Below are 11,115 nucleotides of genomic sequence, written 5' to 3' on the forward strand. Positions count from 1 at the left end.
CCCCCTCCCGAACACACACACACACACACACACACACACACACACACACACACACACACACACACACACACACACACACACACACACACACACACACACACTTCCACTTGAACACAGCATAGATAACTTTTTTTTGGAACATGTTCGAGGTATGTAGGTCTGGACTGGCCTAACAGTATACTGTGTGTACAGTACGGACCCTCAAAATATGTACGATTTCTAAAACTCTTTCCTCTCCGAATCCTTTAACTTTGCTAGTTGAAGATGACGATAACCTGAAGAAATACTAGGATTCGTTAGAAGTGCTTATAAAGAGAGTCACCACGGCAAAATCTCTCCTGTAAAGTTCAGAAACGACCCGTGATCCTTTTCAGTCAGTCCACCAATCACAGACAGGAGGGATGAAACGCTCTCCTCTGGACTCAGTGGAGCCTGGAAAGAGACACAAAATGTTTTATTTTATATATATATATATATATATATATATATACACATATATATATATATATATACACATATACATATATATATACACACATATATATATATATATATATATATACACATATACATATACATATATGTATATATATATATATATATATATATATATATATATATATATATATATATATATATATATATATATATATATGTTTAAGGGCATCCCAAAAAGATTGTGGTGGAGGTGGACAGAGCAGGCTCTTACCTCAGAGCCCCCCATGTCAGTGCGGACCCAGCCGGGATGGATCGCCATACAGAGAATCCCATCAGGCTCCAGGTCCACAGCCATACAGCGACTCACCATGTTCAGGGCGCTCTGAGAAGGGAAGCAGAAACAAGTTATTATGCAACACTAACCTGAAACCCACTACGGCACAGTTTTGCCCAACAGAACAGGCGTTGATCCGTTTGGAGATGCTTATGACTTTCTTCCATTTACCAGGTGAGAAGTGAAACACCCAACCATTTTAAATAGCCTGAGCTGCCTTTCTCTAGACATATACCAAAGCAGATATTTTTTTATATCAATTGCTATCAAGCAAATATATTTATCCAATGCTAACAATACCTTGGACGTCCTGTAGGGGTACCATTTGAAGTTGTTGGCCCGTTGGCCCCAGGTGAGCTCCACAGAACCCAGCAGAGACGTCATGTTAATGACCGCTGCCCTCTGGATGCCCATGCTGCCTGCACCACCGGCTCCTCCTCTAGACGCAGCTCGTTTCAACAGAGGCTGGAAGGCCTGGAAGGGGCAGAAATAAAAAAACACATCACAGCTGAAGCTGGAACCAACTGCACAGGGTTTTCATGAGATGGAGAGATTCTTAGCTATTCAAAAGCTTGTCACCATGAGGATTAGAGGAGGCTTACATTGCATGATGATGATATTAATAACACAATCGACATTGCAAATATATAATATTAACAACAAAACTTCACCTGTCTAGAGATAAACATTACAAAAATGATTTCACTATCAAATCTTGAATTTTGGGCAAACTCCAGAGGCTTTCCAGTCAGAGTAAAACACATTTCACACTGTCCAGTCTGTGGGGAGGAATACAAACAGTGCCCTCTGGTGGCAGCATGAAATATATACACAATGTAGAGTGTTTCTATCACTTTGACCTCACCGTTTGTATCAATAGCCGAAGAAAAGAAACACCTGTCAGTATAATGCAGTTCAAAAACTGTGTGTATGTATAAGTATCTCAGACCACATTACAGTGTTAATGCAGTGATGACTTACTATTGCAACGATTGAGATGGACTTTAAGATGTTTTAGCAGATGCATTTGATCAACACTTGTCAACAATGATACTAATGCTAAAATACCTAGTGATTCAATCCAGAGGCTCATTCTTTTTTTAAATTTTCTTGTTAATGTTCTGAAAGCATCTGCCCGGCATGCATGTTCTCGATCACCGCCCAGTACGACTGAAACCAGACTTCCAATGAATGTTTATGAAATACAATCCGTCAGTTTTGTCCTTTCTGTCCATCAAGCTCATGCTTACATTTCGGTTTGCCGTATTCAGGAAATGAACTCCTCACAGGTCTCGCTCACGGTGTCGCTTCTTCTCTTTTGCATTTCATAATCAGGTGAAGTGAGCGCTGCAAGCGTTCCAAACAAGTAGCTGATTCACAACATCCAAGCCGACGGGAAGCACAAAATCTACAATAATAATGATAATAATAATAATAATAATAATAATAATAATAATAATAATAAGAGTATAATGAACATTACCTTGGTGATCATTAGAGGAGCCACAGCATTGGTGTGGAAGTTTTCGATCATCATCTCTGCAGTAACGGTTTGAAAGTCGGCCACCACGTTGACGCCCGCATTGTTGATCAGGCAGTTCAGACCCTCTTCCTGTACGAGCTGGCCCACCTCCTCCACAGACCTCTCTATGCTCTCCTGGTTCACTACATCTAGTGCAGAGAATCATCAACACTGCGAATCACCGACAGTTGAATGAAACAAATGGAAAAAAGGATGTTCATGTTTTCAGTTTCACTTCATATCGCCAGTGTGAACCTGATTTATATAGTTTACGCATGCATGAGGCCAACAAGTAGTTGTGTTGGAAGATGTTGGTTGGTATACATTTAGGAACTTTTTTTGTTTCTTGGTTAATATGTCTAAATAATCCCACGAGGGATGACAAGGATCCATGAATTTAACATGATTCATTCACATCTGAAATAAATAGGCCTAGTACTTTAAAGTTAGGGTTGTGTTTAGGTTAGTTGTCCACATACAACAACACCGATTATGTTTTTTTTATATATATATATACACATCGTATCATTATTTGTTTATGCACATGTTTATGGTTGTTCTCTGCCTTACCCAAAGTGATGATGTGGATGTTGGGATGTTTCTCTGCCAGTTCCTGAAGTTTCTGTGGGTCAAAACAACATCACGTCATTGTTCATTAATAAACATCCAGTGGGGTCTTTGTGTCGTTTAACTTTATTTCATTAGCTAGTTACGTGACTCGTCTGATGTGCCTCCACCCGTCACGGTCGACCGGGCATCCAGTCGAACAAGGTGATTCAACGAGTTTGTGCACTACATGCGGTGACAGGCTGGTTAGCTTCAAAGCTACTAAGCTATCTGTAAGTGCATTTGTTTACTTGCGTGTTCGCGGGGTTCCTGGTCGTGGCTACTATCTTGCCGGGTGAGAAACCTCCACGCGCCAGGCTGTCGACTATCTGCAGACCGATACCTCGGCTGGCTCCCGTTACCAGCACAGAGCCGCAGTTTTTAAAGTTAACGGCACCACTCATTGCTAACACCACGCGTAACAAACGCTGGGCTAAGTGGAATCCAGGTATTATTTATCGCTCGTGACAGGGCTTTGCTAAAACTGCAGCTGTCGCGCAACTCCTCCGGCAGGTGGGAGGGTTGCTCCACTTGACCAAACCGAGCGAGAGTCACTTCACGAGGAGGACAGTTCAATATACTTCGACAACTGAGTCATGAAACAGATGCGACACTGAAATAAAGTTGTTAAAACAACAGTTGCGTACGATAAGGAGGCAGGAGCTGAACTTAAACCGTCACACAGAGCACTGCAGAATCTCGGTATTCATGTCCTGACGTGTCTGCCCCCGGATCAAACTTCCCACAAGGCATTGCGCTCAAAATCTCTTACACAGCTTGTAATCTGATTCATTAAGACTCAGTGGTTGGACCATACAGTCTATGGTTAGAGCGATGAAATGAGAGCGAATATCTAAACTTGGGTTATATAAATTGAGGTTAGACTCAATTGACAATGAAAACCATGGTGAAGGGGCTTGAAAAAAATAGCAGATCTTATTGAATATGATGCTTGGAACAATATTCACATTGTTTAAGTTATGTAATGACATGAAGTAAAGCTAAATTATATTTAAGTAATGCAATTGCATGAATAAATATCTAAATTGGATTACAGCTCTGCCTAATGAGCTACTGCAGACACATGTCAAATCGAATGATTGCATCAATCTTTTAAATGTTTTTAATTTTGAGTTTTATGTGGAGTTACCTCTGTACATTTGTTATATTTTGTGCTCATGACGTTGATAAAATGGAATATAGGAAACAGCCATTTTGTCAGTGACATAGCTTGCACTGCACTAAATTACCCATGCAAAAATGTTGCCTTTTATATGTGGCAATGCTTAATTAATAAAGTAGTAAAATCAATAGCTGTTATTTTCACATGGTTTGCAAAATTTGTTTGCTTCCAACTTTCATCTTCAAAAAGGTTACTTGACAAAATGAAAGGGGCACTTTCCAAGAAGCAAATGCATAATCTAATAAAATAATTAGATTTTCCTGATCCATTCGTTATTTATGATTAGATAGTCTGGCTTTCATGAATTCAAATTTTTTTGCAAAGGAGAGAGGCATCCGCTGTTTGCTTTTGCATTCGGTTAGTTTTCAAATATTGAAGCTAAGATTGAGGTGCAGAGATAAGGGTGACAGCACAGCTGATGGAGCTTATGCAGTCACAGCACACAGATGGTTTCTCTGGCAGCCTCCTGAGTCCAGATTTTCTTAAAGCTTCTGGTTCTTGGGAGCAGCCGATATCCCTGGTCTGCTTCAGGTCAGTTAATTTGGATTTTGGCTCCTATATGCCTCCATTTACAGACACATTACTTTGGCACAGAGCACACATTGCAGATGATGGGTTGGTAGTGGCACAATGTGTGGTGCAGAGCTGGAGGGTGTTAACTGGCTCTCCTGAGCATACATAATAGTGAGGTATTGTCTCTACAGAAAAAACAGCAACCAGTTAATGGTTTAGAATAGAGTTGCTCTGTCCAGTAAGCAGTGCACAGAATGGGATGTTTCTAATATTTGGCAGTTTCGCTGCTACTTTAAGCAAAATCACATAAGCCTTACTCAACGAGATCGCATAATAAGCAGATAGTATAAAGTCCGAGTGCACCAGAGTTCATTTAACACTGGTGTCACTTTAAACAGCTGCCTCAGAGCCATATTGACTCTATGGCTGACTGAATAAAGTTAGTGAACTCCAAACTTTAACTCCATTGTTCACTTGTGGAACATGACAGAAAAGAAGGCGAAGCGACACTTGTAGCAAAGGCACTAGAGTTGAAACCATAGTGGAATTTCTTCAGAGTAGTACAATTACAATTACAATTACAATTCAATGTGCAAATTAATTGACCAAAGATTTTCCTGGTGGCCGTTTGTCGCATCGTTTTCCATGTGTGCCTTTCTGCTTGAACGATAACCGAGAGGTCAAGTGAATTTAGCAGATTAAAGATATAATTCATGATGTATTACAAGTCCCCTGCGGCTATGTAACGTTCACCCAAAAACCAAAGACTGGTCGAGTCAGTCATGGTGGATTTTCTGCATCTGGAAAGCATTGATCATTTTATGTAGTACTTCCTCTCACTGCATCCCTTAAGGATCCTCCGTCAAATGTTCTTGCTGAATCATTGGCTTGGTGGTAAGGAATAAACACTTAATGGGCCACTGGGACTCATTCAAGATAAAAGGATAAAGCATAATACCATTGACAATCTGCATGCAAACCAAGGAAACGGTATTCATTTCTCCAACTGCTTCACTGTTTTTGGATTTGACATACACTGATCTCACAGAAACACGGGCGCCCTGGCCTCCAAGCTAATACGACTCTGGGTCACTGTCACTTTATGTCGATTTTGTCAGTCAGCTTTAAGTTTATGCTTTCATTTTAGATTTAATTGATTTTTTTTTTTTAAAGGAATACTTCCACTGTTTCTGTCTGTCTACATTGTTTTTCTTTTTAGAGTAACAATGTATCAAATGACAACGTGAAAACAATGCTTCACAACAAGTTTCAGCTCAACTTTACTGTTTTGGTTCACTCTCAGCGCTCTCATAGCACCGCTCATTCACCAAGTAGTCAAAAGACTCCACTCCAAATAAATGATCGTGTTGCTCTGTAACTGCTGGATGTGCAAATAGGCAACTATTAACTGACAAATTAGCCCTGTCAACTTAAAAGATGATTCATCAATGTTGTCCCCCACTGCCCCCAAGTGGCCAAAATTAGTTATTGCAGGTTTACAGTTTAGCTTTGCAAAAAGGCTAGAGGCAGGCAGTGACACCCAGCCAGGAACTAGTCATGACCCCCTGCACAACCTCAACTTGTTGTTTGTACTCTTGCACAAGTGCTGCTAGGCTGATTTATTTTACCTTTGAATGGAGCCATGCCAGCTGTTTCTCCCTATTTCCAGTCTTTAAGCTAAGCTAAGCTAAGCATCTCCAGGCTATAGCTTGATTTAAAAACAGATACATATGAGCGATGTTGATCTTTTCATCTAATTCCCAGAAAGAACGCTAATTAGGATATTTCGCCAAATGGCAAACATATTTCTTTGAATAATTTTAGCTTGACTCATCCATAAAAAAATAGATAATTCTGCTTTTTAACCACAGTGAACTGATGAGTTGTTACATATCATTTATTTTTTTCAGTAGCAGTCAATCCAGCTGCAGCATGACTTTGCTTTTTGTGTTTCAGTGCTAGAGCCAAGGGTCAGTCAAGGTGTCAGTCAGGAGTTACACTGAAGAACAAGAGTCAGGGTGCGTGCCTTTATTAACTTGTATTTGTTTGTGGATGTGTGCTTGTTTTGTGCTGTGATGTATGTTCGTCTATGTGTGTGTGTGTGTGTGTGTGTGTGTGTGTGTGTGTGTGTGTGTGTGCACATGCCCGTGTTCAGTGTGTGTGCCCGGTTGTGTGAGATACACAAGAATCTAGGTTGTAACATACATTTTTCAATCACTTATTTAATTCACATGAGCTATATTTAAGGAGATCATAAATAAAATACCAGGGTTTCTTTCATCAATGCATAAATCATGGCCGTTATCCTCTTGCGTTCATATTCTCTTCTCTCTTTTTCCCCTGCACACAGTGTTGTACTCTGCCTCCAGTCTTTATCACATTGGTTTATCACAGTGGGCTAGATTTGTGATGTATGATGATATGTTTACATGCACAACAGTATACCCTTCGGTTGTTCTGTCGACTCAGCTATTCACCTATTGAGCTTGCTGGCGTAAATACTGTTTACAAAAACCCCATCACATGGAACCCTGAACACAATTTAAGATTCAATACTATTTAATGTCCCGAGGAAAAAAATCCAGTCTACCAGAACAGAACAGAAAATAGTGCAAATCAGTAAAAACCACATCAGCAGAAATGGAAATCACCCTCTAACACTGAACTGCTGAAGGAGAATGCCCTCTATTTCAAGAATTCATGTCACATCTGTGCACCAAATGCAGCGTTTTTATCCTCTTTCCCCAGCTGAGAATCAAAAGAATTTGCTCTTGAATTTATAATTTGTAAACAGACCCTGATTTAAAAAAAAAAAAAAATGTCTGGGTCAGCAGCAATGCTGCACCACATTTATATCCCACTGACTGCTGTGAACTCTTTTTCTCAGAGCTTTCAACATCAGACGAGGTGGCACTGCAAACTTCATCACCACAAACTCCATCTTACACAGCTAGACGACATCCGGAGTTCAGATTTAGTGCCTCTACTGTTGCGTTCAACAGGAAAACATTCATCAACAACTGTGCTTATTACTAGCAAATGAACAGAGGAGAATAGGCTTTTCTACATTTGTCGAAACATTTTACTCAAAACCATAAAATTCCATCTGCTAGTGACTCTATAAACTTCATAGAGTCACTAGCAGATGGAATTTTAACTAAAGATCACTTTAGTCATTAAGATTCCTCCTCTGGGAACAATGAATGTCTGCACCTACTTTCGTGACAATCCATCCAAATATTGTTGAAATATTTCAGCCTTGATCAAAGAGGTGGACCGACCCACTGACATGACTAGCACGGCACTAATGTGGGCTAAAAACCATATGTAGAAAAGTGACTCTTTTTCTTCTTTTAAAGGGACAGCTCATCCCAAAATTAAAAATGCACATTTTTCCTCTTACCTGTAGTGCTATTTATTAATCTAGACATCTCTACTGACAATACCTCCATAAATAACTCACACCAAAACAATCTAGATTGATAAATAGCGCTACAGGTAAGAGGTAAAATATGTTTTTTTTTTATTTGGGGGTGAACTGTCCCTTTAATATCATCTCTGCAATTATTATTAATCTTTTTGCCTATTCTCAGTATAACATGCTGTATATACAGGACATTATAAAAACAAGAGACAACATTTATGACAAAAAAAATTACAGATAAACAAAATCTTCAGCAAATAAACAGACTTGAGATTGACCTTTTTTGGCAAATAAGTATGAAATAACAAATACGTATTTATTTTTGTCATATAATTGGATTGTATGTGTTTTAGTTTGTCATTTCCCCTTTTGAGCAGATTTATAGCTAAACAACAGAGTTCATCCTGCAGCTGTTTGAGATCAGTCTGATTCAAAATGTAAAATCTACTCCCAGATGGGAGCAGAAGGCAGCGCTTAGTAAGACGGCATTCAGGGATTGTAGACGCTTCTGGCCTTCTGCGGTGCCTTTTATTCAGACTCTTCCTGCAATCCCATGCAGGTTACGGCTCATTGTTGATGGTCTAGCAATGGAGTATCTTCAGAAGAAAGTGGATACCTTTTCCTGCTGATGCAGATGATACAGAACATGCGGAGATGGTTTTCTTGTGGATGACTGACACAATATTTGTTAGGAAAGAGTCTTATCGAGCTTATCGGTATCTACGGTTGGCCAATCTCTCTACGAGTGCATCTTCAGCAAAATGTTTAATTAGATGCGCCTCCTTTCCAAACTTTATCAGCAGCTCCTTTTTTTTTTTCATGATGTGTGGTTGTTGTTTTTTCAAAGCGCTCTCCACTGTTTGAAAGTCTGGCGACAAACATCGGAGTCACCTCTATACAGCATAGTTCACTGGGCCTTCCAGACTGCAATTAAAAATCTCACTTTGTCTCACAGCGAGATAGTGGTGCCTGTATACGTCTGAGAGGGAGAAACGTGCTGCTGTTGGCTTTCGTCGGGGATGCGGGGAACTTTCTCACTGAGCAGCTGCAAGTGTGTGAGAGCACAGGGTGAGCAGGATGTGCACGCGGCCACTGGACTGATTGTAAAAATGCATTGAAATAATTTAATTCAGGCTGTACCTCCATGACATTCAACATAATTTCATGAAATACAGAAGAAAACATAGCATGATTATGATATCAATCTTATAGTTCCGGGTTTTAATAGCACCCAAGACAGTAGCGCCTAACTCCTTTGCACATTGATAGTGCTTTTAAGTGAGACTATGTGAGTTCTTACAGATACGGATACAGTCTTTTTCATAGTAAGACTGTATCCCAGCTCAATACACTTAGGAGTTTAGCTCTTACAGCACCAGTAGTAGCTCATGGTGGCTAATTTTAGCCTGGGTTAGCAAACGTAGAAACAGCTATTTGCGTCTCTTTTTTTGTGGTCGCAGACTCACTCCTTCGGCTAATGTGAACTGGCGAGAGCAAAACTGTGATGACGCTGGGGCGCCACGCTTCTGATCTCTGCAACCAGTTACCATAGTCTTAACCATAGTTTCACAAGAGTGTCAGATAACTATGGCGGCCTCCAAGTAAAGCAAAAAAAAATAAAAAATCCAATCTAGAGCAGTGTTTGGTTTGACCGTTCTGGGCTACTGTAGAAATATGGCGGTGCAAGATGGCGGACTCCGTGGAAGAGGACCCACTCCCTCCGAAGATATAGATTCCTCTTTCTAAGGAAAACACAACTCTTTTTTTTTTTGTTTCAGGGTATTTATACACTAATGAAAACATAGTTGTGAATACTATATTCCATTCCTGCAAATAGATCCCCCTAAATGCTACATACTAGCTCTTTAATAAGGTGGCCAATGTAACTGACACTATTCAGTCAGCTTCAGGCTTTCTGACTTCTCCAAGTGTGCAATATTTAAGGTTTTTCTGCAATTGTCCTCTGTGTCCACATGTGTTCAGCAACAGTCACACAGTCTCACTTGAAACAATATTAATTGAACTTCTTAACAGCTAAATTCTTATTGCAATTTTAGTGCACATTTTCTTTGAGCAGCTGGATGCCATATAAAGATTTAAATGCCTCTGATTAATTGATGCGGGTTTGCACCAGCTCCACATTGAGATGGGGGCCTGTGTGCTCGCTGTATTATTCAGATGGCTTTAAAAGCATGTCAACTCAATTACAGGGTTTTTACGAGAAATATCAAGTCCTGTCCCACTATGTCAGGAGCAACATCTCAGCTCAGGAGGAGCACCTCCCACCCTGGATTCAACCGGAAAAAGATGGAGGCTTCCAGTGGTACCGCTGGAATTCCAGCCAAATTATTTTTGTTGTCAGGTCAGATCATTGTTAAGTTTTGTAGTTATATTTAATTGCATGTTTTATGCAATAGGCTCCACATTCATGTTTCTATCGACATTTAAAGCCTCTGAGACACACCATGTTCTTCCTTTTGGGTGATGTCAAATCAGATTATCTCCCTTTTAGATTTACTTTGGTCATTTATGAGTTTCAAAACTCAGACCTCAGTTAGTTCTTAAGGGTTTCCCAATTTGCTTTTGAATGTGATTTAAAAGCTTTTCCACATTTGGGCCCATTTGAGCTTGAGTGCTTCATCTTACGGACAATTAAACGTTTTAAGCCTGATGCTCTTGAAATAAATTCACCTCCCAACTTAATGACAGGAGCTAAATTGTAAAACCATTAGAAAACCGATTTCGAATGTAAGAACTTCAGGTCAGCTTTCGCTTCAGTTCGGGTTTGCTTCAACAACTCAAAGGGGGGGGGGGGGGGGGATGCTTTGTTATGCTGCCTCATTTCGTTCACACGAGGAGAAAACACAGGCAATGCCTGAGTGCAGACTCAGCAATGTCACTCTACTTGTTTCTTCGGTCCTTTTCATTATGCAACTGGGAGACGGACATCCTGCTGAAAATGAAGCTGTCTGACTGAGTCAGTGCCCCAGCGAAACAGACAGTATTTCTATCGTCTTCTTGATTCCGATGCGATACATTTTCAAGGGAAAGCGTTGTAGTTGCTTGTGTTAAGTTGCTCAACACAGACAACCGGC

General features: G+C 40.1%; 1 protein-coding gene across 1 annotated transcript; it reads right to left on the reverse strand.

The window, feature by feature from the left end:
* Positions 1–23: 23 nt before the first annotated feature.
* Positions 24–3,626, reverse strand: si:dkey-12e7.4 (uncharacterized protein LOC558132 homolog). The gene is made up of 6 exons (XM_068731979.1): positions 3,152–3,626; positions 2,865–2,916; positions 2,256–2,443; positions 1,073–1,246; positions 710–820; positions 24–432 (listed from the first exon to the last, which is right to left on the reverse strand). The coding sequence occupies exons 1-6, from the start codon at positions 3,302–3,304 to the stop codon at positions 319–321; spliced, it is 792 nt and encodes a 263-aa protein (XP_068588080.1). The 5' UTR covers positions 3,305–3,626; the 3' UTR covers positions 24–318.
* Positions 3,627–11,115: the final 7,489 nt, after the last annotated feature.

Source organism: Cebidichthys violaceus, unplaced genomic scaffold, assembly GCF_023349555.1.
Source record: "Cebidichthys violaceus isolate CVI_PGR_0920_01 unplaced genomic scaffold, fCebVio1.0.p SCAF_55, whole genome shotgun sequence".
In the NCBI taxonomy this organism is placed as follows: Eukaryota; Metazoa; Chordata; class Actinopteri; order Perciformes; family Stichaeidae; genus Cebidichthys; species Cebidichthys violaceus.

Bases quoted from the DNA above. Each gene is read 5' to 3' on its own strand.
- si:dkey-12e7.4 (XM_068731979.1), bottom strand. From the start codon at position 3,304: ATGAGTGGTGCCGTTAACTTTAAAAACTGCGGCTCTGTGCTGGTAACG. The intron at 2,917-3,151 runs GTAAACAAATGC...TTTGACCCACAG, and splicing joins GGAACCCCGCGAACACGCAA to AAACTTCAGGAACTGGCAGA. The intron at 1,247-2,255 runs GTAATGTTCATT...TGCCCCTTCCAG, and splicing joins CTCCTCTAATGATCACCAAG to GCCTTCCAGCCTCTGTTGAA.